Source organism: Haliotis cracherodii, unplaced genomic scaffold (assembly GCF_022045235.1).
Source record: "Haliotis cracherodii isolate W230 unplaced genomic scaffold, xgHalCrac1.p SCAF_5, whole genome shotgun sequence".
In the NCBI taxonomy this organism is placed as follows: domain Eukaryota; kingdom Metazoa; phylum Mollusca; class Gastropoda; order Lepetellida; family Haliotidae; genus Haliotis; species Haliotis cracherodii.
In genome coordinates this window covers 11,478,041-11,505,994 of record NW_027266308.1, presented here as the reverse complement: position 1 = coordinate 11,505,994, position 27,954 = coordinate 11,478,041, and the positions used below count along the sequence as shown (strand labels likewise).

At 38.3% G+C, this 27,954-nt stretch overlaps 1 protein-coding gene across 1 annotated transcript; it reads left to right on the top strand.

Moving 5' to 3' along the window:
* Window positions 1-703: 703 nt before the first annotated feature.
* LOC139442205 (calcineurin B homologous protein 1-like) lies at window positions 704-27,389 on the top strand. The gene is made up of 7 exons (XM_071222989.1): window positions 704-839; window positions 3,842-3,914; window positions 10,882-10,962; window positions 12,907-13,013; window positions 19,202-19,305; window positions 21,725-21,805; window positions 23,292-27,389. Exons 1-7 carry the CDS (start codon window positions 773-775, stop codon window positions 23,343-23,345), a joined length of 567 nt encoding a protein of 188 aa, XP_071079090.1. The 5' UTR covers window positions 704-772; the 3' UTR covers window positions 23,346-27,389.
* The last annotated feature ends 565 nt before the right edge of the window (window positions 27,390-27,954 follow it).

Below are 27,954 nucleotides of genomic sequence, written 5' to 3'. Positions count from 1 at the left end.
AAATTGTATCTGACTTGTTAGATTTTAATTGCCTTTTTATCTACATTGACGGTTGCGTGTTATGATCAGAATTTGTGATAAGTTTAATTACATCCTGGGTGAAAGCCTTAGGGTCATTTATTTGTGTTTGTTTTCTTCTTGAATATTTCAAGATAATAACTTGAAATTTCAATATATATATACTAACTTCAAATTTCAAGATAATGATCTTGAAATTTCAAGATAATAATTAAGTTGAAATTTAAAGATTTTAAGTTGAAATTACAAGCCCCTGTGGTGATGGCCTACCAACGTGCAATAACCTTGCTTTAATTATTCGTTTCATAACGGGTCCGTCAAATAGTCAGTATCACATGTTTGGGACCTTAAGATGATTTTAGTTTGATTTTCTTTATTGGTGCTGTAGACCAATGAATATATTCACGAATACTCATAAACGATAGTACAGCAAACTGACTTATAGAAATTGTACGTCTGCTTCTATCACTCCGACAATTTTTCGGTGATGTCCTAAAATAACTATCGTTACTAATTATCACCAAATATAATAAAACTGAATTCCTTGCAATAATACTGAACACAAAGACAAACATAATATACCTTCTTCTTTGCATTATATATGTCTATTTTTATAAAAACAATTGCCGCATTACATTGTGTTAAGTTTATATTTGGAGCATCACGCAGCACTTGACCTTGACCCCGTTATTGCCAGCTGTCGCATGGAATGATACTGACACATTTCCTTCTCCATCCTCGTTGAATTGACATCATGGGCGTTCGTTCATCTCGACAGCTTCAACAAGAAGAGATCGAGGAAATCCAAAGCGAAACTGGATGTAAGTGTCAGCCATGATATAATAGTACACACGCCGGGCGTAAAGTCGTCTGTTCGTTAATAGTAAACAATGTAATTAGAGCTGACAACTATACACTGAGAGATCATTTCTGTGCTAATATTTGAAAGTGTTGAGTTAACCGAGTGCCATGAGCAGGTGTAATCACGTTGAATACTTCATTTGAAAATTTATTGTTTAAATGTCACATTTAGATAATATCAATATGTTTTCAATTAAACGGAAATACGTCTAAATCAAACGCATAAGGCGATGCTGTCATGGGGATTCGATATGAATTGAACTGTTTGGAAATAAAGTCGTTTGTTCCGTCACACATTATGACTATTGTTGCCGGTCAGCAGCGCGACACAATGTATAGATCAATATACTGGATCAATCAACCCTTGACATTTCAAAAGACCCAACCACCCACATGTTTAGTAAGGCTGTCTAATTTCCTGAATTCTCTTATTGATAGTCTGTTACACAGCAATATATCAGTTGAGATAATAATTATGATCAAAAGGTATGAAATCGTAAATTATACCATGGAATGATGTGTATCCATTGTACAGATGATCTATAGACCCGTGAAGACCTGGTTTAGAATAGGTCTTCAGTAACCCATGCTTGTCGTGAGAGGCGAGTAACGGGATCAGGTGGTTAGGCTTGCTGACTTTGTTGATTCATGTCATTGTCTCTCAATTTCGTGGATTGATGCTCTTGATATCAATCAATGGATTGTCTGGTTCAGACTCAATTATTTACAGACTGCTGTCATATAGCTGAAATATTGCTGAGTGCGGCTTTAACCCTTTCGCCCCGACTGCCCGATTTATCGGGCAGCATAAACCGTGTCCCAGAACCCGGCTGCCCGAAAAATCGGGCGAGAACTGTCCAAGCCCCACACCCGGCTGCCCGATAAATCGGGCGGCGCGAGCGTGTTTACAAAATCGCTCTTTCTACTTCCTTTCTCGTGTGTAATCTCGTTCTAAATATGGAAATGAGATCTACACGTGATTGACACGTCATTCTATGGAATTTCCCCGTCTTTTTGGCGCGAAAATCGCGGATGTCACCTGTTTTCGCGACAGGTATTTTTCTCGCTTGAATCGTAAATCAAGCGTAATGGCGGCCAACTACGATTCGGATAGCGATCAGATGATTAACAACGACTCTATCGGGAATAATAATGTGTTTGAATTGAATAATTTAAGCGAAGGGGAGAGGGAATTTCGCGAATATTTTGGTGAAGATTTTGACGGTTTCGACGAGGTGTCCCCCCCGCAAACTTTCAAGAATGGGAGTGGCAGAGGGACCACAACAGTGGAGACATGAGGGATTTTGAAGAGGCGACCGGACTCAAGAATATATATATATTGACACGTACGGTGAGTGAAGAGTCATGCTATTGATTTTTTCCAACTGTTTTACAATGATTCTGTGTTTGAACAGATTATCAGTGCGACGAATGAGAATGCAGCCTACACGTGAACGAGCGATCACAACAACAACAAAGGTGAGTGGCATGACGTATTTGTTTCTTTTTTTTTAAATTTATTTTTCTGATCGCAATCCGAATTGTAGTTTGCCGGTTTGTCGTATGTCCTTATATTTCGCTCAATTTAAATAAAATTTATTTCTATAATCATGTTTGTTCTCTTGTTTTTTACATCTTAATTTAAATTTTAGTAACTGTATAAATTATTTATTTATTAATTGATTTAATAAAGTACTGATTTAATTTATTATGCATTTGTAAATAGCAGTGTATTGTAAATATGTTATCACAACTTTTATATTTGCAGAACTTAAATTTACGATCTTTCTGTCCTTTTACAATCTTTCCCTCTTCAGATCAATCTGTGATAACTTCCCTGTGATGTCATTCTTATAGTAGCTGTGGTTCAATGTTCATGTAATGTGATAAATTACTTTTTAAAAACTTAAATACTTAATTTTTGTTTCAAATCCTGAAAAAGAACAAAATAAATCAAATATTTGTTTTTACCTGTGTTAACGAGTTTACCTGCGTTAACAAGTTTACCTGTGTTAACGAGTTTACCTAAGAGGCTGTAGGTGTATCATAAGTAATATGTGACATCAGTATAGAAAACAAAGTCAGTACCAAGAGTTGTAAACTTGTTTATTTGTTTACAGATGTGCATGAAGAGAATTTACCTGTAACACCTGCGATTACCTGTGCTGTCCAAGATGACAAGACCACTGTGTTATGTTTACCTTGTATCTGTGATTTAGTTTTGTGATTTTTAATACAATTTGAGCCAAAATTCATTGTCTGTTTTCATTTTTTCAGTGTTTTCAAGTTTTATTTCACTTGTAAACACCTGTAATTAGATAATGACAAAGGTTAGAGACAATAACAACAAAGAATATTAAAGTATACTTAATCCTCTTTACAATGGTATATGATCAATGTATATTAAAAGCAAGTTTCTGGTAGAAAAAGTGCATCAAAAATGATGGTGTGATTTTCCAATAATACTGCCAGGGAGGCCAGTGTACAGGCCTTGTCAGTGTCAGGGACTGCAGGGTTTCAAGGGACATAACTCTGGGGCAGCCAGTGATGAAAGAGTTAAACAACAACCAAACAAACAAACATGATCTATTTGACCTGCTTCAGTGATTTAGCTTTTGTGCCATTTTTGCAATATTCCACCAATATCACTGCGGCAACACCAAAAAAGGCTTCATGCACTGTACCAAAGTTGGCCTTCAGAGTTTAGAGTGAACACTTCAGCTTCCCTCTTTGGTGCATATAACTATAAGTGAGGGACAGTCCCCTATTAAACCTTTCAGCTATTCAGTTTAAGTCAGCATGATCAGTGATAGGTATATTTTAATAATCGTCCATTGTTCGTAAGTGTGTATATAAATGCTGAGCTTATCGATTGATTCTAATCACTAATCACCTGATTACTGTGACTTTTGATCTCTCTTTTATCAGTCCTTGTTAACATCCATTACTCGATGTGTTTCAGTTTCCCATAATCAGATCGTGAGACTGTATGGCAGATTTACCAACCTTGATAAGACCAACAATGGGGCACTTAGGTAAGTAACCAGGACAGCCAAGAAGCCATCATTGATGAACCACACTCACTTGCTCACAGGCCAGATATTTCAGTTTATTACTTGCCCGTGATGAGATCACCCGTTTAATAAAAATACAGCTGTATTACACATTGTGTAATACCAAAACGCGTGCTTATGTACTCTCGGAACACGTTTCACGAAAAATATTGAAAGCTCTCAACATCCCTTGGGTTATTCAACAACATTGCGTGTGGAGATGATAGATCACTGAGAGGAGCTTATGCACACTCGATGACCCCAGCAACCGTGTTGCTAGGCTGACGTCACATGGCATTGTTTCGCCGAAGGATCTTGCAACAAAATTCCACTAATTACGTCATCGGGTATTGTGACGTGATTGTAAACTTTGAGGTGAAAGGCCCTGTTCCACAAGGCGATCGTACTGTAGCGCAACGACAGACGTTGGTCTAAGTTTAAGTATGTGAGTTGCGATAACCGACAGTATAATTCTAAAAACGTTATGAATGGCAAGTAATAAATAAAATACTAAACTCGCTCCCGTGTTAAACCAATTTTATGAAACTCGTGAATAGTTGTGGTATCTGACGAGCGAAAGCGAGTCAGATACCACAACTATTCACTCGTTTCATAAAATTGGTATTACACGGGAGCTCGTTTAGTATTCTATATTTGGGTCAAATCCTGAAGGGGGGATAATAAAGATCTTAAATTGATTCCTTACTAAGGTTTACAAAAGTGAAAACTTTTAGGCAACATATTTTTCATTACTTGGTTTACGGATGCGCCGCACTTTCAAAGTCCATATGTTGAAAAAAAATACAAATGAAAATTACGCCTTTTTTTATTACCGCCGATCTTTACTTTAAAAAATGCATAAAAAGTTTTAAAAAATAAATCATTTGCTTCGTGAGTGTAAAGCAAAGGGAGGCCACTCTGATATTTCTCACTGGGGTCCATCAAGTGCAGTGGTGACCAGTTTTACTCTTTCAACACTGTTGGCCAGAAGTTAAGAGTAACCAGACACCGCAGGCTTGTAGACCATCCAAGTCACGTCAAAATAGTATTAACCTACCTGTCATATTCATTTATTAAATCTATCACATGTCACAATGTCTGAAATATGTATTCCATTTCAATTTATCATTTTTTATCAATAGATTAAAAGATTATTCACTATTTCCTGCAATGTTATTGAATATAAAATTCTCGGACACACACTTCGACAACGGGTCCTCATAGAACATGTCAAACAGCAAAATAAAGACGTTTCAAGCAAATCTTTAAATATATTATGCAAAGTTATAAATAAAATCAACAAAAATATATCTAAAAATTGCCAAATTGATATCTAAGTTATTATTTCCACCTTTTTGTGCAATCTCGTGTATTAGAGTAAGTCAAATGACATCTCGGCTTTCGTCGCCTCTATTTCTCGGCTCGTACATGATGTTTAATGCCAATATATATGCCTAAGAAATCTTTGTCATAGCTCGATACCCAGCACTATATATCCATGAAGTTCCCTATTTTTAATATAGATCGCCATTTCCTGCTGAAAACATTCAAAATAACATGATTTAACCGAAACCTTTCGTCAAAATCTTAAAATTGTCATACAAGAGGATTGTACCATTGCTGTTATTGGATTTACTTCCTTAGGTCACATGCTTAAATTTGACCACGAACAGATTTTGTCAAGAAAGCTTCCTTGGTCCTTAATCTGGACATTATGAATGTGTTAGCTTACATTTTTTTAATTCAAAACAAATTTAATTAAGTTGCAAATGAATTATTTCAATAACGTGATACACATAACTGTCATATTTATAAACAATAGGATTATTGATACCTTTCAAATGGTGTATAGCCAATCATGTAGATTTACAAACATAATTTCCTTGATAAATGTTGGCTTCATCTATCACACAAGAGTCTCTGGGAACTTGGTGTCACAGCAGTAATCTTCTGGTTGGCTGGTGTTGAAAGAGTTAATCGTCGCCCATGCTGCCAAAATAGCGCATCTTTCATGTATTTCCTCCCATGACTTAGTTATGTTGCCATTTGTGCACAAGCTGAGTGCCAGGGATATGATAAAATATTCTTGAAAAATTGAGTTTTTTTACTTTTGTTACTCCAGCATATTTTTTTTAAACCTACCTAACTTTTTAGGACAAAATTCAAGTAAAGAAATCTGAGAAGCTTTTTTTTTCTTTCTTTTTTTTTAAAATTGGCTTACCTCACTTTTGAAATGAGTTTGAAATCTGTAAACCAAGAAATAAAAAAATTGTCGCCTTACTGGTTGCAAGTTATGTTCCTGTTTGCTTGATACTAGGGCTGCAACGATACAGGAAGGCCACGATACGATACGTATCTCGATATTCTGGTCACGATACGATACGTATCTCGATACGCAACTCTATGGAAAAAAAACATGAACAGAAAACATTACTCAAGCTTTTATTTGGTTCAAACAATGGACTTCAAACACCAGATATGATCAATGTTCAATCACAGCCTGAATGGTTCAGCATGAGGGTTTTTTTGAGAAATATCAAAATGTCAACATTGTCAGGGGACAGTGATGCCCTCTGGCCACTGACAATATCTCCTGCAGTGGAGAATACTCTCTCACTGGGAACAGAGGTGGCTGGGACTCCAAGATAATGTCTGACCAAAAGAGCCAAGTTGGGGAATCGACATTCATTGCCCTTCCACCATTCCAGGGGATTTGCAGTTAATGGAATACAGTCTTCGGTTTTATATCGTTGTATCTCATTTTCCACACAAGCTGATAGTGGTCTTGCCGCCTGAACATGTGTGATAAACACCTCTCCAAAAATTTCCTCCATGGCAGTTTTAATTTTCTTTTCACATGGTTCGTCAGGTTCGTGAGACTCTGGCCCACTCTCAGATTTCCCCTCCCTGTCAGTGTCAGACACAGATGGTAATGCTGGTAGTGGTGGGCTGTCAGGTTCAGCATGTGGAGGTTCAGCAGGTTCCACTTTCACTCTGACTTCAGTCTGAAACAAGTTTTCAGAATTTAGATATACAAAATCTTCTATACTAAATGTCAGTTTTAATTTTTTTGTTTCTGAAGAAAATAGTCAAAGACAATGTCAATGATTCAATGTTGTTTTTCTTCTAAAGAAGTGTTTTGAAGGAAATTGTAATCTAAACATGTATGCTTGTTTCATTTCCTAGGCTAAATATAAGCTCTCAAACATTTAGTTTGCTGCAATAATATTTAGATTTTCAGACAAAACATTTAATAAACAAATAAATACCTTCAACTTTGATGCACATGCCACTGCTTTCACTGTCAGTCCAGTAAAAACCTGAAGTCGTCCAGTTTCATCAAGGTAAGGCAGGGACCTGAACCTTGGATCTAGGGCTGTAGCCTCCTGCAGGAACTGGTTGACATCAGGATCAGTGTATCTGTCCTTTAGGTCCTTTGTAATAGCAGCTTTCACACTTTTGATGAGAACTGAATCAGATTCCACAACAGCCATAGCTTTTAAAATCAGTTCCTTGAGTGGAAGAATCAGTGACACTGTTGGTGTCTTCTCACTGCACATGATAGTTGTGATTGTTTTCAATGGCTTCAGGACACGTGTAGCATCCTCCACACATCCCACATCCTCATCTGACAGTGTGACAAGTGAATCAACATTTTTTCTGACATCTTTGACTGTTAGTGTAGCAAATATTGCTGCTTGCTGCTCCAGATAGCGTTCCAACATGTCATAGCTTGAATTCCATCTTGTGGAAACATCTTGTATGAGTGTGTGACAGGGAAGTTCAAGAAGCAACTGTTTGGTTCTGAGGACAGATGCAGCATGAGAGCTTCTATGAAAGAAGGACACGACTCTTCTAACTCTCCCCAAAATCCTGGCCATCTGACTGACTTGCATTGCCCTTTGACTTGCTAAGTTTATAGCAAAACACCTAATGTGTGGGTTGAGACTTGGTGACTGCTTGACAGCACTAACAATGTTGTGCTTGCATTGTCAGTTGATATAGCAACATTTCCAAACCTGTCAATCTTCCATTCTGTTAAAGCAGATGTCAGTACGTTTGCTAGGTTAGTTCCAGTGTGGCTCTCGTGAAGGGGCCGTGTTTGCAACACAGGATTTTCCATTTGCCATTCTTCGCTAACAAAATGTGCAGTTATGGTAACATAGCTCTCGGTCGCACGTGACGTCCATCCATCAGTTGTGATAGCAACAGACGAAGCACCTTCAATTCGTTTCAAAACCTCACGTTTCGTGTTCTCGTACAGTTTAGGCATAACAGTATTTGTAAAATGTGTACGGGAAGGAATCTGATACCTTGGCTCGAGTGTGTTGACAAGACACCTAAATCCCACATTCTCCACAACGGAATACGGTCGCATATCCAAAGCAATGAAAACACCAATGCTATTTGTGATCGCCCCAGCGCGGGACGATGCAGCCGGTAATTTTGATTTAATTACATCATGGAGATTAGGTTGACTTCCTGGCAAGGGTTTGGTGAAATCAACAACATGTGACTGCGTACCTTGAATAGAAGACGGAACCTTGCTACCGCCAATATCTATGTCCGAGTGATGGCGAAGAAGATGAGTGGACATGTTTGTGGTACTACTCGTGTATTTCACACGAGTGAAGCAATGGCGACAGGCCGTTTCTTCTTTATTGACAGTTCGCAGTCCATCCCGATATAATACGGGAAAATCCAAAATGGTCCCACACAGCTGACTTAAATGAACTGGGGGGCTTTTCCAGCTCGCATTTCTCGCTAATAAACTCGGTTGCTGCCATGTTTTCAAGTCGTTTGAAGCACGTGCCGGTCATCGTGACACGCGCTAAAGCCTTCTGGTTGGCTGTTCAGTGAATGTCAACCAATGAAACAATAGGATACATTCAGTTATGTTATACGACCTGTTTGATTGGTTAATACATTCAGCGAGCACACGGAGCAGTCAATCGCAAGGTAACGTAAACCCGGAAGAGACAACACAACATGTTCTGCCTACCTTACACGATCAGTTTGAAAAAATATTAGTATATTAGTTGTTTATGTTACATAGTGTAGGGGGAGTGGAGGGAAACATCGTATCAGAGTTTATTAAAAATGTAAGTGCGTTTTGGGAGCAATGCGTTACGAGGGAAGCAAGGGAACGCGAGATCTACTTAAGATTTGCGTTCCGTATCGTGGCGTATCGATATACACCCCCTCGTGTATCGTGTATCGTATCGTGGGTCAAGTATCGCGATGCATCGGAATATCGGTGTATCGTTTCACCCTTATACTAGGACATGTACATGGGTAGATTTAACAACAAATTTGTATGAAGCCAGCAGGGCTTGCTCCTTTTAAAGTTGCTGGCCTTTCTCCACACTAACTGGCCTACAACTAAATGGTGGAGGCCGCGAAGTGGTCGAGCCTGAAGTCGCATAGCCACCTAGCAGGTCTCTGAAAAGTTTAGAACTTCTCACCCTAAAATATTTTTTATTAATTCTTATTCCATTTGCCTCATTTCATGGCGATTTATGAGCAAATAAAGAAGTTGTTGTACACAACATTACAAAATGGCGGCCGGTTGTTATTCTACCGAGATGATCCAATAAAAAAAATTAAACATACACGAAGAAGGGGTGAAATGTTGACAAGCCAGATGGGGTATCTACTTTATGTTTCAGCAAGCCTTTTGTAATTTAAACTGGCCATGGGACTATGGGCTAGCAGTTAAATTGACCAGACAAGCTTCTTCACTCACTGTTAGGGGCAGTATCACATGTTGTTTACAAAAATATGTAACTGTATTCAGACCATGCTGGCCTACTCCTTCGAAAAACCATGCTGGCCTACTCCTTCAAATAATCATGCTGGTCTACTCCCTCAAATAATCATGCTGGTCTACTCCCTCAAATAATCATGCTGGTCTACTCCTTCAAATAATCATGCTGGTCTACTCCTTCAAATAATCATGCTGGTCTACTCCCTCAAAAAATCATGCTGGCCTACTCCTTCAAATAATTATGCTGGTCTACTCCCTCAAATTAATCATGCTGGCCTACTCCTTCAAATAATCATGCTGGCCTACTCCTTCAAATAATCATGCTGGTCTACTCCCTCAAATAATCATGCTGGTCAACTCCTTCAAATAATCATGCTGGCCTACTCCTTCAAATAATCATGCTGGTCTACTCCCTCAAATTAATCATGCTGGCCTACTCCTTCAAATAATCATGCTGGTCTACTCCCTCAAATAATCATGCTGGTCAACTCCTTCAAATAATCATGCTGGCCTACTCCTTCAAATAATCATGCTGGTCTACTCCCTCAAATTAATCATGCTGGCCTACTCCTTCAAATAATCATGCTGGCCAACTCCTTTAAATAATCATGCTGGCCAACACCTTCAAATAATCATGCTGGCCAACACCTTCAAATATTCATGCTGGCCTACTCCTTCAAATAATCATGCTGGCCTACTCCCTCAAATAAACTATGCTGGCATACTCCCTCATATAAACTATTCTGGCCTATCCCTCAACTAAACCATGATGGTCTACTTCAAATAATCATGCTGGCATTGTCAGCATCAATTCACACAGTAGTAATATGATGACATGCATCAACCAAGTCAGCGAGCCTGACCACCCGATCCCGTTAGTCGCTTCTTTCGACAAGCATAGTTGCCTTTTACGGTAAGAATGGGTTGCTGAAGACCTATTCTACCCTGGATCTTCACGGTTTCACAATTTCTCTAACAATCAGAGACTTATTACATACCTAACCCTTGTGCCCAAAATGATGTACAGTCAATACCATCTGTCTGTCACATGTAGACATGGTAGAGGTATGTCAACTATAAGACTGTAATAATCTAATATGAGAGTTGCAGTGAGCAATACAATGGATGCTATACTTTTTCATCTGTAGTATTCTGTACATGATTTTTAACATTTTTTTGCAGCCGGGAGGATTTCTTGAGAATACCAGAATTGGCCATTAACCCTTTGGGAGACAGAATTGTGCATTCCTTCTTCCAAGACAGGTATGCTATCCGTGACACATATTCAGTATGTGTTTTGTTTTGTTATTGTTTGATTGTGAAGAGTGAGTGAGTATGGTTTTAAGACCCTTTTAGCAATATTCTGGCAGTATCAGGGCAAGGGACACCGGAAATGGGCTTGACACATTGTACCAATGTGATCGATAGAAACTAACAGTTTTCGTCCATTAGTCCTTATAATGATAACATATAGCAAAACGCTTAAAAAGGGCAAATTTTTACTAGTCCTTATGACACCTTACTATTGGGCAGTTTGGAAAGGACTAAAGCACTAGTGCCAGTTTCTAATGCTGCATTCGAACATTCATTAATGTGGTGATTCGAACCTGGGTCTTTGTCATGACACTAACCACTAAGCTACCCCACCCCCAGAGATTGTGATGATCATTATATCTCGACTTATAAGGGCCGGGGTATATAGTTATGCCAAGCAATTCCGCCCGACCTTTTGAGGACTTTTTTTGTGCAACCAATAACTTGAAAACTACTGCATAGAGTCTTTCCATACTTGGTAAACACTTTCTATGTCAATAGAAGAGGTGCAGTGTCAAGCTTGATTTCAATATTTGGATTATTTGCTTAAACATTTGTGCGACCTATATTTTGAGAACTACTGCTTGGATTCTTTACAAATTTAACGAACAGATTTTATACTAATAGAAGAGGTGCAGTGCAAAATTTAATTTTGATATGTGAAGTTTCTGAGAAAAATATGAATTTTATTATGTTTTGAACTTGAAATGTTTTTGGATTCAACATTTGTGTGACATTTAACTTGAAAATTACTTCATGGATTCTTTTCCAATTAGATGTACAGTTTCTATACCAATAGGAGAGATGCAGTGCAAAGTTTGATTCGATAAGTCGATTTTGTAAGAAAATATTGCTTTGTTTATGTTTTGAACTTAGTACATGTAATATGTCAAAGTTAGGAGTACTTGTAAGCCCTGCTCACTTTATGCCTTGTTTTTTTTCAGCTAAGTTGATTATCTGAATCTCTCCAAGAATGTCAAAGTCAGAACGACTCCATCTATACCGTATTCGACGTAATAATCTCTCAAAATTAGAAATAGGGGGCTCTTATTGGAATATTATTTTGGTGGGGAAAAAACAGAGTTGAAAGTTCGTAAATTTCGTGGTTTATGCTGACAACCTGAAATGTTTATATACGACATATATATTTTTCCAGGATTTAATTTCCCATAATTAAGAGTGAATATAACACACAAGTGCGTATTATACACGAATAAATAAGTCTTGTGTACATTGATCGGAAGGGGTGCTAATTGAGATTGTTCACTAGCCAATATATTAGCAAATGTCGCCGTGGGCGCTTATTAGAGCAGGGCGCTGATTACGTCGAATACGGTACTTTCATTACGTTAGGTTTATTTCTTATTTGAATATTAACATTTATAACCTGTAGACATAAGACATATGCAACATATGTCATAACAAATACCATGAGACAGGTGTACATGCACCGGTGTGTAATTGGTCTTAATTTCCTCATCTAATATTGCAGGAAATATAGACACAGGTTGAATTATGTATTCACTGCAAAAGATAATTAGTTATAAAATTTTTTTGTTACTTATAAAGAATTTGCAATATCAATATCACAATGTTGATGGGTATTGACGGAAAAAAGATTACACACCCCTTTGTGATTTGTCATTAAACTGAGTATGTGGGACATGGCATAGTCCACTTCTGTATCAGGTGACCCAGTAGTCATTGGTGCATGAGGTGTGAACTTGTTGTTTTAACAGTGGAGGGGAAATGGGATGTAGGCCAGTGGATTAACTTCTTGACTGGCAACATGATTCAGCTATTGTCATGGTAACGCTGCTGACTCACTCCCTGCAGACTCATCTTCCTGTGGTATTTGATTAATGTGGAATTCATCTGTTTCTGTGGTTACAGGACTGAGGTCAATTTCCGGCAGTTCATGAATGTGCTGGCCAGGTTCCGCCCACTGAAGACAAACTCAGAACGAAACAAACTGAACACAAGGGAAGAAAAGTTGATGTGTAAGTCCTCCCTCACCCACCCACACATTCACCCACCCATCCATACACTTGTCATCCATACTCCAACCCAGCCATACACCCACCTATCAATACTCTCACCCATCCATACTCCCACCCACACATACACCCACCCATACGCCCACCCATACGCCCGCCCACCCATCCATACACCCACCCACACATACACCCACCCATACGCCCACCCATCCATACACCCACCCATCCATACACCCACCCATACGCCCACCCATACACCCACCCATCCATACACCCACCCATCCATACACCCACCCATCCATACACCCACCCATACGCCCACCCATACACCCACCCATCCATACACCCACCCACACATACACCCACCTATCCATACACCCACCCATCCATACACCCACCCACACATACACCCACCTATCCATACACCCACCCATCCATACGCCCACCCATACGCCCACCCATACGCCCACCCATCCATACACCCACCCATCCATACGCCCACCCATACGCCCACCCATACACCCACCCATACACCCACCCATACACCCACAAACACATACACCCACCCATCCATACACCCACCCATCCATACACCCACCCATCCATACGCCTACCCATACGCCCACCCATACACCCACCCATACACCCACAAACACATACACCCACCCATCCATACACCCACCAATCCATACACCCACCCATCCATACACCCACCCATACGCCCACCCATACACCAACCCATCCATACACCCACGAACACATACACCCACCCATCCATGCATCCACCCATCAATAGACCTACATATCCATATACACATCCTACCATCCATTGACCTACATACCCATATACACACCCATCCATACATCCACCCTTCCATACATCCACCCTTCCATACATCCACCCATCCATACATCCACCCATCCATAGACCTACATATCCATCTACCCTCCCATCCATACACCCATCCATACACCGGCCCTTCAATATTTACTCCATGTTAAATTGACTTTCCTGCTTTCATTCAAACACTGCTTTATCATACCCGCATATTTACACATAGCCCTGCTTCCTATACGCTTAAAATTTGAAAATGGATGCAAATAAATTACAAAGTACGTCCAATGGGGCACTGCTTGCATGAATGCTGCTTTTTCATAATTTGCCACCACTTAAAAAAATGAATTTAAGAACATAATCATTTAAAAGTTGCAATACACTGTTGAAAGCTTCATGATCTTCTAGTCTCGCCCTTGTAGTTTCAGTTAAAATATTCCTAATCTATTTTTAACTAACGGCCTCTGAGCATGTCACTTGAGGTAAAGCACGCTCTCCTATTGAGTGAAGGAAGTAAGTGCTTCAAAGCAAAAAATAGGAAAACATTACTGATATGGGAGATGTCCAAAAGGCACTCAGTTGCTTGACTTTCAATACAAGTTTATTCACCAAATAGTATACACTACAAATTAATTAAAAAATAAAAATAATGGATAAAAACGTGTACTTTCTGTGAGAATGAAGCGGGGAATAGAGTGAGTGAGTGAATATGGTTTTATGCCGCTTTTAGCAATATTCCAGTAATATCATGGCTGGGGACACCAGTAATGGGCTTCACACATTGTACCCATGTCGGGAATCGAACTCGGGTCTTCAGCCTGATGAGCGAAAGCTTTAACCACTAGGCTACCCGACCGCCCCACCAGAATAAAAAAAAAACCGCCTCATTGTTTCCTGTGTGCATGTGAAGAAGTTCTCAAATGATCTGACACTGTTTATTAAGCGACATTTTGATTTCAATTTTATTTTCACTGACTTTGCAATACTACTGGGAAATAACACCGGCTACCGTATATCGCTGTGTATATTGCGAGTTTTTCGTACCTAAAATGAGGGGGTTAAGAAGGGGGGTCAGAGTTGAAGATCTTACATTGTTTTCCACTGGCGATGTCAACCGGCGTCCGATAGCAAGCGCAGCATTTGACTATAAAAATTTGCATTTCGTCCTAAATAACTGTTCCAATAACTATTTCCATACGTAAACATGATTTGTATCTCTTTTCCTTGAATAAAGTTTAATAATTTCTGCAAATAAAGTTGAAATGACCCTCGCCTCGATGCAGATTGTCAAACCAGCTGACATGGTAAAACAATCAAAATCCGTGAGTAGAGAGCCGGAAGTACCGGTAAGCATTTGCATATTGCACATGTGGTATAATTTTTTAACAATATTATCCAATCTGCAAAAAGGTGTATATATCTAGTATCAAAAACAATAAACTTAGCTTGGATGCATTTTTAAGAGGGATTAAATAAATGGTTTGCTAAAAAGAACAGGTGCACTGCAGGAAGGGGGGAGGCAGTTTGAGGAAAAATGTCGGAAACAATTATTGAAATACTTTAATAAGAAATAGTTTACAGTTATGTATATATATATGCATTTATATTTATGCTCTGACTAATATATGACCTTGTCCATATGTCAAGAAATATAATAGTTCAGAATAATATATGTTTTCAGTATGGCTGCATCTTAGTCACATACATCCTTCTGAAAGGAATAAAAAATTGAAAAAAAAGTGCTTCAAAGCAGTGCAAAACAACAAAATTTCAAATGTATTTTGGCAGGGAAGGTTCACATACATCTTCAAGAGCAAACATGAGTAAATGTTATTTATGATATTGCATATTAAATGTGTAGAAGTTATGTTCGATATTTTACATTTCTCTGTGACCCCATTTTTTATCCAGGGACTGCTACAATTAAATGTTACGAGTCACACAGGGGAGATGATGACCATTCGTAACCTTTGTCCTGATTCCTCTTATCAACAATATGACTGAATACAGATAATCCCCACATGCAGAGATATACATGCTACACATACAGAGATATACATGCTACACATACAGAGATATACACATACAGGGTTATACATGCTACACATACAGAGATATACACATACAGGGTTATACATGCTACACATACAGAGATATACACATACAGGGTTATACATGCTACACATACAGAGATATACACATACAGAGATATACACATACAGAGATATACACATACAGAGATATACATGCTACACATACAGAGATATACATACTACACATACAGAGATATACACATACAGAGATATACATGCTACAGAGATATACATGCTACACATACAGAGATATACATGCTACACATACAGAGATATACATGCTACACATACATAGATATACATGCTACACATACAGAGATATACATGCTACACATACAGAGATATACATGCTACACATACAGAGATATACATGCTACACATACATGATATACACATACAGAGATATACATGCTACACATACAGAGATATACATACTACACATACAGAGATATACATGCTACACATACAGAGATATATATGCTACACGTACAGAGATATACATACTACACATACAGAGATATACATACTACACATACAGAGATATACACATACAGAGATATACATGCTACACATACAGAGATATACACATACAGAGATATACATGCTACACATTCAGAGATATACATGCTACACATACAGAGATATACATAGGGTTTCCCCTGACGCAGAATTCTTGCGTATATGACTCTCAATTAAGGAATAATACGTCCAGAAATAAATGACTGCGTCATGACTGACGCAATTTCAAAATATCTATGTTGTTGTTTACCAGCTTTGGAATAAAAATATTACAACTACTCACATGAACTTAATTTATAAACATTTTCTGAAGACAATATATGCAAACGTCTTACAATTTACGTCTAGTTTTTAATTAATTGTCGTTTTTAGAAGTAACATAACTTCGCATAACACCACTGCCAAGGGCTAATTTGCATAGCCTGTCACATGACCAGACTTTTCTTTCTTTTTAAAACAAACGCTAAAATCAGAACAGCCAGGGGCTTTACATATTGTTTTGCATAATTATATTGATATGCTACTAAAACTCTACGACTGTGAGGTATACATATTTATTCATCAAAGTGAACGTAACTCTCACACTCTTCGATGACAGCACATGATGTAAACAAAGGAAAACTCCGCAAATGGACAAGGTTTTTCACGTTTCGGCATATTTTCTCACTAAAAGTTAACCATGACATATGTTGATCTACATGTGTAGACTCGTAAAAATGAAACAGAAGAAAATATTATCATAGTTGCGATGATAAATGTGATTTGGCTCGGTCACAGTATGTGGTTAAGCGGAACCTATGGAACGGGGTAAACGGAAGTTGTAAGTATCGGAGGGACACATGTTTTTGCCGAAATTTATGTAAACATTATTGAATGAAATTTTAAATAAAATTTATAAAATAGATGACAAACATAGGTCAGATTTACAGAGAACACATTTTTATTACCAGGTGTAACAACAGGATTAACCTGCGTAATTCAATTCAGATTTGTTATGCTATTTCCGATGACGGATCATGACAGCCTGAAATGAGACTGAAGAAAAGTCTGCGTATTATACACGAGAGATATTTTTTTCAGGATTTAATTGCCCATAATTAGGGGTGCGTATTATACACGAATAAATATGGTATGTACGAAATGTAAAGCTTTGGGCGTGTTTGTTGTTGCTAATAAACTGTATTCAACCAGAAAATATTACAAGTGTTCACAATTCTTCAGTTCAACTTCACTGTTGATAGATAATACAAGTTAACTAGATAAAAGATGTAAATGAGTTAGTGGTATTAAATTATAATCTGACATGAAATGTATTTTAATATCCATCCGTGATTAAAAAATATGTCTCACAGTTGAGACTGATGTTATTTATTCATCCTGTATTAGTGTCACTGTAAATTGTTTTTCATTCATATATCCTTTATTTCTCTGTAGTACAATCAGCTGAGAACATTAATTAGCACTTGTTAACTTAAACTAAAGACATATAATATTTAAAAGATACTTAACTTTAAGTGTAACATTAACAGTGAACACTTTAAATTTCATTAATCATACAATAAAACATTTGACTCCCAAAAAATATTTTTGACTCCCAAAAATATATAGGCTGAGTCAAGGTGACTCTCAGATATTGGAGTCTTGGGGGAACCCTGTATACAAACTACACATACAGAGATATACATGCCACACATACAGAGATATACACATACAGAGATATACATACTACAGAGATATACATACTACACATACAGAGATATACATACTACACATACAGAGATATACATGCTACACATACAGAGATATACATACTACACATACAGAGATATACATGCTACACATACAGAGATATACATACTACACATACAGAGATATACATACTACACATACAGAGATATACATGCTACACATACAGAGATATACATGCTACACATACAGAGATATACACATACAGAGATATACATACTACAGAGATATACATACTACACATACAGAGATATACATACTACACATACAGAGATATACATGCTACACATACAGAGATATACATACTACACATACAGAGATATACATGCTACACATACAGAGATATACATACTACACATACAGAGATATACATACTACACATACAGAGATATACATGCTACACATACAGAGATATACATGCTACACATACAGAGATATACACATACAGAGATATACATACTACAGAGATATACATACTACACATACAGAGATATACATACTACACATACAGAGATATACATGCTACACATACAGAGATATACATACTACACATACAGAGATATACATACTACACATACAGAGATATACATACTACACATACAGAGATATACATACTACACATACAGAGATATACATGCTACACATACAGAGATATACATGCTACACATACAGAGATATATACATACAGAGATACTACACTGATGCAAGAGGACATGTGTGATGTAATCCTTGTATACTCCCCAGGGTGTTGAGAATGATAGCTGGAATGTGAACAGATCCACTGGTCGGAAACAAATAAAACTGCATTTGAGCAGATACTAGTACCTGGATACCTGCGGTATATAAACATGATAAATGTATAATATAATAATAATAATCCTTAAACAAATTGGGTCATCAATTCTACATCAGCTAAGGGTTGTATTATTCTCATTAGCACTGTGACAAAATTCCATGTGGGTTATTGTAGTTTTTATTTTTTTTATTTTTTTGTACAGTTGCTTTTAAGATGTATGATCTGGATGGAGACGACAGAATCTCCAAGGATGAGCTGCTGTCTGTTCTGCACATGATGGTGGGTGCCAACATTTCAGAAGAACAGGTAAGGTCCCTCTGATAATACTCTGCAGCTTTGTTCATGATAAGGCTTCCACCTAATTGCATCTGCCTGAGGCAGGGCGTTAACAATAGTGGTGGGACGAAACACTGATCCATCGCGATTTTTTACTTCTTGATACAAGTAACGATCACAGTCGCATACTAAGTAAAAAATATTGATTCTGACCTTAAATGTTTGCTTTAATAACTGTTCCACTAAACACTAATCAGTAGTGCAAGTTAATAGTGAAAACGGGGCACGGGTGGCCCAGTCATCTAAGGTGCTGCAATTCGCTGTACAGAGTGGTGTCCCTTGGGCACGCCAGAAACCTATGGTTTGGGTTCGAATCCCGGTTTGCCCCGATTATGTTTCTAGGTTTGTCAGCACCATACCCGTGCTCGTGGGTTTCACCGAAGTGGTAAACGTCTGAGACCTGCATCACTTCGGGCTTTCCTCCCACATAAAGCTGACATGCTGCGATGTAACTGGAATACTGTTTAAAGCAGCGCTTAAACCCAACGCACTCACTCACTAATAGTGAAAACATAAATATTTTCATTTGTTGTGCCATACTTGACACTGACAACTGTAAATCGTCAGTGTGCCACGTATTTGGCCATCCTGTCTATGAAAACGATGGCTTACGCACCACAGATAAGAGCACATGTAAGTATCGTGATACATATTTGATCGTGAGTAAGGTATCGTTATATGTATAGGGATCTCACAGTTGGTGTACCGTCCCAGCCCTAGTTAACTGACTAAAAATGTCCAGTTTCCACCCTTGCGGAACTAAGCTTGCACTCTGGATTACATTTTGGCTGTACTAACGAATGTATGCATAGTCCAATCAAAATCGCATAACAAACTAGACATCTGGTACGTATACATCATGGATTTCAACGTGCAGAGTTTGGTCGACTGCAGGATTTGCAAAGCATGTGTACCGTCATCTGGGTGTTGACATATATTTTGCAAATCTTTTAATGGTTTTAGTCTAGGTGTTCAAGTGATTTTATGCACTTCACGGGGTAAGGCCCATTTTATTACAATATAGATCTGCTGCCATTTTGTGAAACAACTTCAAGTGATAGGAGAGATGGTATCTAATTGGTCAATAGGCGGGACATAGAAGGGACCTAAAGCACTTCTGAGGTGTTTTATGATATTGAGATTCCGCATCCGCGGGAAAGGGGTTTTAAGTGTCATAAAAACCAGAGGGAATTGTTTTATCTAACTTATAAAATGAAAAATGAAACTTAAAACAGCATTTATCAACATTTTTATGTTTCAAACATACTTTCCATGTACCTTGGGAAACAGGTGTAAAATATATGTTGCTCGCATATGGTTCTTGTGAAAGACATTATAAAAAGCATTGCGATTTATCAGCAACTCTGTAGCCTGACAGTACAATCACTGGCCTACAGATACGAAAGTTACATGTTCGATCCTCAGGAATATAAAGAAAACATTTGTCATTTGATTTTACATTTCCTTACATGTTACAATATAAACGGAAGTTGTATTAATAGAATACCCGGGATATTGTAATTCATTATATAGCAAATATGCCTGGAATATCCTTTAAAATCCTGAGGACTTTATATAAAATCCCAGGGATATTACAACGTCCCTGTTTATGAGATTTAACCCGACTGGAGAACAATAGGATAACGTCACTGGAGGTTGATAAAGTCAGTCAATGCCCTTGCCTCTGGAAGATGCCAAACTGAGATTTAAAAAAACTTAGATTGTTAGTTGTAATGTCACATCCGCATGGGTATTCAGGGTTAGAATAAAACCCCAGCTGACTTTAGTTGTGATAAGGCGGACCAATTATTTACCATTTTCCCGAGGGAAGTGGGTTAACTGACTCTAAAAGTCCAGTCTCCACCCTTGCCGAACTAGGCTGGTATTATGGAGTTCATTTTGGCTGGACTAACGAGTCTATGCATGGTCCAATCGAAATTTGGTTCGTAAGCAGTCGTGCAGATTTTGGTTGATTGCAGGATTTGCAATGCATGTGCACCGCCAACTCATTGTTAACAGATATTTTCCAAATCTTTTCATGTTTTTAATCAAGGTGCTCACGTGATTTGATGCACTTCGCGATGTAAGACCTGTTTTATCAAAGTAAAGATGTTGATTATCGATCAGATCGTTTGAAATAAATGCAAGTGATATGAGAGGTGGAATCTGATTGGCCCATAGGAGAGGCTTAGAAGGGACATAACTGGTAAGAACTACTGGTGGCTTTACGATCGAGCCCAGAAATTCCAGCCTAGTTCGGCAAGGGTGGAAACTGGACTTTTAAAGTCAGTTAACTCACTTCCCTTGGGAAGATGACTATTTACTGACATACTTCTGATTGTCCAACTTTCAACAGCCATTCTTGTTAACATTCTATTTTTCTTTGCAGTTAAGCAGCATTGCCGACCGAACAATCGTGGAGGTGGATGAGGACAAAGACACGATGATATCTTTCCAGGAGTTTGTGAAGGTGAGGCAAGGTCGTGTTCTGGGTACATCAGTGTTTGTTTGTTTGTTTGTTTGTTTAATGCAGCACTCAGTAATATTCCAGCTATATGATGACAGTAAATAATCGAGCCTGGGCATCAATCCATGCCATTGGGATACGATGACGTGCATCAACCAGGTCAGCGAGCCTGACCACACGATCCATTAGTCACCTCTTACGACAAGCATGGTCACCTTTTACGGCAAGCATGGGTTGCTGACGCAGATGATGAGCAGTCCCTATATTAATTTTGTATTTTGAATAAAAAGGACTGTGTCCCATAATGTCTCCTGGCCAACCACCCTTATTATAAAGGGGAGGTCCCGAATATTGAGAATGATTTGGAATGTAGGCATTGTTTTGTGTTTGCCTGCTGCAGTATTTGAAATTAAGCATGAAAGTCAAGGATTCCTTGTCTTAACACAAATGGTAAAAATTTAGTTGCTGATACCATAGCAACAGACCACAAAGACCCCAGAACTCCTTGAATTTTGAACAAATCTATCATGGCTAGTGAAGATACATCTGCAGGACCCAGTCGTCTAAGGCGCTTCAATTCACTGTGCTTCAATTCACTAGCGTTGCCAGAAACCTATGGTTGTGTGTTTGCCCTGATTATGTTTCTAGGTTTGGCATACCTGTGCTCGTGGGTTTCACCAAAGTTGTAAACATCTAAGACCTGCATCACTTCAGGCTTTTCTCCCTCACTAAGCTGACATGCCATGATATAACTGGAATATTGTTAAAAGTGGCGCAAAACCAAACCAAACTCACTCACATCTGTAGGATTAACCCTCTCGGCTGGTTGATCTGGTGTGTGTCGTCATACTGCTACATTGTGTGGATCAATGCCCCAAATCAACCTCCGATACCCCTTTGGGATGCTTAGGAAGAATGGGTCATGGGCCTTGTCCCTTGTACTGAAATGAGGAGTAGGCGTTTACAATGCATATATGGTGACCCTTGCTGATCCTTGCTTGTTCTGTGATATGATACTTTGTGGGTCCCCAGCCCCCTATTGCTTGTCACAGGAGGTGCTAGGAGTGGATCAGGTAGCGGGTTCAGTGTCTTTGTTGATTGGGTGTCATCGTATCCCATCAGCATGGGCTGGTGCTCATGATATCAACCACTGGTTTGATTTAGCGATCACTGTGAAATAGCTGAAATATTGCTATCTGTAGCATTTTAGAAAAGTTAATCTTTAGGGAAACACTTAATTAATAATTTACTGAGTTAAATGGTTATTTGCCTGAATTGGTGTATTAATCAATCTGTCATTGTCAGCAAATGTTTCCAAATGTAAAAACATATGCATGAAAATTTCATTAATTATTTTTCTTAAGCCAGTTATTTTGGAACTAAATATGAAATTTTGCGTCACAGGAAGTTATGCTTCAACTGTTATCCTAATCAGCACAGTTACCATGGTAACATACAGAGAATCTTACACCTCATCCTTGACTTGCAGGCAATGGAGCGCGTTGACGTAGAACAGAAGATGAGCATCCGGTTCCTTCATTAACAACCAGAACTGAAGCAGAGACTGCAGAGAACAAGATGACCAACAGCTACCATGACAACAGCCATACAGGACTTAACACTTAATACTTATAGACCAAATCCACAGATTCAGTTGTTTCCATGACAACAGTCATGAACTGATGATGAGACACTAACACGACTAACTTGTGATTTCTAAGCAGACGTTTGTATTGACAAAGCATAAGCGGAATGATGCAGTCAGATGAGTTAGTTATTTATTGTTGAGGAATAACGGGTAACAGTTGAAGGATATCAAGTACATATCGTTTTACTGTTCACCCTCGTTAGAACCTAAATGAAAGAATTGAGAGTTGTATTATATTTATAGAGGAATATTCAGTTACTAAGGAATTGATTTTTAACAAATTTAGTCAGTTGACGAGTCTCTTACTATTTTGGCATTTGTAGACAGAACACATAGGTTGTTCACTGAGATCAAACAGTTGAATTCTATATTTTATTACATTCCATCTGATTTGCTTTTTAATCATTTCATTACCGTTGTTATCATGGTAATATGATCTTCAGGTTAAAAGGCATATTTTTTTATCCTCAGGCATCCCTATCATGCTAGCTAGGTATTTCTTTTTTAAAACAATGGTAATTCTTAGCCCTGGTTAACATACTTTATCAATTTAAGAAACATCAACTTCCCACCCATACTTAAAAAATATTGCCTTGTGTTTTGTATTAAATTGATGTTTCAGTTTCATACACCATAAAAGTATTTTTATCTTTAATATTGTGTGTATCTTTTGTAAATTTCTGACCTGCAATAACATCTGTGATGTTACGTTGGATTCAAGGTCTATTGGGCAAAGAATATGATACCAGTCTAGAGTGTCTGCATTGTAAGATTGACAATTTTCAACTCATTATGCTTTGTGTAGAATGTGAAATGGTTATGGGCAATATTCCTTCTATAGTCATTAGTTTTTGACTTCACATGTTTGAGCTTTTTGCTTTTATCTGTACCAGTTACATAAAGTTTATTTGGGAAATGAACATATTTCTCCCGGCCTTTGGACTTGCGATCGTCCTATGATCCTGGGTTTGAATCCAAGCCGATTCTCCCATATTACGATCCTTGGTTTGTCAGGACCATACTCGTGCTCGTTGGTTTCACCAAAGTGATAAGGGGGCACGGGTGGCCCAGTCGTCTGGGGCGCCGCAATTCACGGAGCAGAGTTGCGTCCCTTGGACACGCCAGAAACCTATGATTGTGGGTTCGAATCCCGGTTCGCCCGATTATGTTTCGAGGTTTGTCGGCACCATACCCGTGCTTGTGGGTTTCACCGAAGTGATCAACGTCTGAGACCAGAATCACTTCGGGCTTTCCTCCCACATTAAGCTGACACGCCGTGATATAACTGTTAAAAGCGGCGTTAAACCCAACTCACTCACACTCACCAAAGTGATAAAATCTAAGACCTACATTATATTGCTTCCGACCTTTCCCCCAAATGAAGCTGATACAACTGAAATACTGTTCAGAGTAGATTTAAACACAACTTACTCACTGACAAATAACAATTGATAAGAGTTCCAACCGATCAGATCAGTTAAATGGTTGAATCAACCTGTGAAGATCCGGAGTAGTATAGGTCTTCAGCAACCCATGCTTGCCGTATAAGGCGACTATGCTTGTCGTAGGAGGCGACTGACGGAATCGGGTGGTCAGGCTTGCCGACTTGGTTGATGCATGTCATCGTATCCCAATTGCGTTGGTCGATGCTCTTGATATCAGTCACTGGATTGTCTGGTCCAGACTCGCTTATTTACAGACCGCCGTCATATAGCTGGAATATTGCTGAGTGCGGCGTTAAACAACAAACAAACTGTTTGAATCAGACCACAGTCTACTTAAATTTAACACCTTCATCCCATAAATGTCAAATCCATCCCTTGGTCAATAATGTAAGATTGCAGTATAAAACCAACTTGGTTCATAATGAGTGTATCTATTCATGATCATCATCTATTCATGATCATGATGAGAATCATGAATACATTAGCAGCTGCATTTGACAAAGGGCCAATGTTAAGTTATGGCCTTGATTATGAAGACATCAAGGATAGTTTATACATGTCATATGCAAGATCTTCAAAATACCAGTGTCTTCTCACTGGCTGTACACAATACCAATGTCTTCATTTTCCACTGGAACACTGAGACAGTAACCATGGTAACAACAGTGTCTCCTTCCAAATGGCTCCTTGGAATGTCTCCAGGATTCTGAATGACGATGAGTGGAGCTGTTATTTGCAGGCATTAGAACTGTTGGGTACTTTGTGTGTATGTTTAATCAACAGCTTGCCTTCCTCTAGTAATACAACGTGTAATGGTGCTATTCTGCAACGTGTTTGTGATGTTCGTATTTAGCATGCGGCAGTGAGATATGCACTTTTAAGGGACTTTCTTGACATGGGCTAGGATCACATCAAGTTCAATATCATTTTTTCTGGACAGCCAATATGTGTGGCCTTTTCAGTTACTTTGTAAACATATCACATCATATCATGGCAGATTGGAGTACAAGAGCTGTTTCGAGGAGTGAGAATATTCCGCAGATCCATGAATATCCACGAATTTTAGTAACCACAAATTTGATAAAATCTTATGGCTTCCCCCTAAACACCCCCAATTTATGGACCATGCTCCATTGCAAATAAGTTTCAGCTGAAAGGGAAAATATCCATTCTCATCCCAGTGTTACATTATAGCATCAGAAATAAAATGACAAAGAACACAGTACTAACGCAGATGGCTTTGTTGGAATTTCTAACACTGACACCCACAGCTGACTCCCATTGAAGTACTAAAACTTTGTCTAGCAATCCTTCTGGACCGGCTTGAACTGTTAATGTTAAGAAACTGTGATACCTAAATGAATGTGATTAGAAGTGTTAATTTGACAGTCTTTATCTTTTCATCACCTACATAATATTAACCTGTAAACCAAATGCAGAACAAAGGCTTGATTATCACGTTTGGCTAGTTTATCAGTTTTCATAAGTGTTTTGTGCAATTCGAGCCCAGATGATTTTCAGATGTAGGTAAAAATATAGTAACAATTGTCATTGCTCATCTCCACATGTTAAACAAATCAATCTATTTTCACATTGTTTTGCCTTGATTTTGACTTAAATGGGTTACGAGTCCACGACACACTTGAAAGTAACAAAAGAAAAAACTAGTTGTGTGTCATGTGAACATGTCATTTGTCAACTTTCATGACTGTCTTAGAAATGTTACTGATCAATACAAGGGCTGGTCTGGGAGAGTATAGACAGGTGCTAGTCTAAAGGTAAGGTTAACAAATGCATGCACAGTTCTTCAGACCACCAAATAGTATATTAATCAGAGCTACAGATAAACGCGTATTTGCGTAAAATACCTACTCAAAATATTCAAAACCCAATTACTTTCAATTAACTTGGGTACAGAAACACATGTAGTAAATAAAAAACTCAAATGTATAAAATCAACACACATAAATACCCAATGAAGCTTTTTGAGCATGCGTACAACAGAGCTAATTTCAGAAAAACACAATTATGAGTAATTTACTTTCCGGCCAAGCCTATATATTTAGAACAGTTATATACATCTAAAACATTATTTCATGTTTTTCAATCTTAAAATGTTTGCTAATTGTGGGAAAAACCCAATAGAGTGATGAATAGATGAGTGAAAAAATATTGGTTACCCAATAAAAAATGTAATAACCCAATTAAAATAGAAACCTTAGAGTAAAAACTCAATCGCTCAAAAAGTTAACTGCAGCTCTGATTAATGTTTCCACTTCTCTCACATCACGAAACCCATGTAGTTACCTAGCTGTACAGCCTTATGTTTAGGAATCCCTTTTTTTCAATGCTTGAACATCGGATCATGAATGCAACCAATGCTCTATCCAATGCACTGACTGTGACATAACTTTTATTCTTGAAATTACTATGATATATTACATTGAATGTCTATTTTTGATTAATTGTTAATAAAATATACATGTATATATTATTATTGTGGTGATGTTTTCTGTTCGTTTGCAGTGTTCATTGTGAAAAGGGGCGGTCGGGTAGCCTAGTTGTTAAAGCGTTCACTCGTCACGCCGAAGACCCGGGTTGGATTCCCGAAATGGGTACAATGTGTGAAGCCCATTTCTGGTGTCCCCCACCCCCCTGTGATATTGCTGGAATATTGCTAAAAGCGGCGTAAAAAATACTCACTCAATCACTCACTCACTCTAATTGTGAAACACTCCTTATATGGAGTGAGTGAGTGAGTAGTTGCTTTACGTCACATCAGCAATATTTCAGCCATCGTGACGAGAACACAGAGATTCATACCTCCCAACTTCAGCGAAATCTGGATAAACCAGTCGAACTGGACTTGATAGGTCTGTAAGTATAGTGAGGTTTACAAAGGGAACCGGATTTGAAGATTTTATTGCAGGAACTGCTGAGTTATTCTTTTAACACAACTCCCAAGGTTTTGGTAGTAAACGTAAAACCACAATCTTGAGGTTTTACATTTTGAAAGAAGTACCAGAAAGAATAAGAAAATATCGGAATGCCTCTGAGGG

Coding starts and splice junctions, on each gene's coding strand:
- LOC139442205 (XM_071222989.1), top strand. CDS start 773: ATGGGCGTTCGTTCATCTCGACAGCTTCAACAAGAAGAGATCGAGGAA. Junction 3,915..10,881: donor ACCAACAATGGGGCACTTAG/GTAAGTAACCAG, acceptor ATTTTTTTGCAG/CCGGGAGGATTTCTTGAGAA. Junction 19,306..21,724: donor CCAACATTTCAGAAGAACAG/GTAAGGTCCCTC, acceptor TTTTCTTTGCAG/TTAAGCAGCATTGCCGACCG.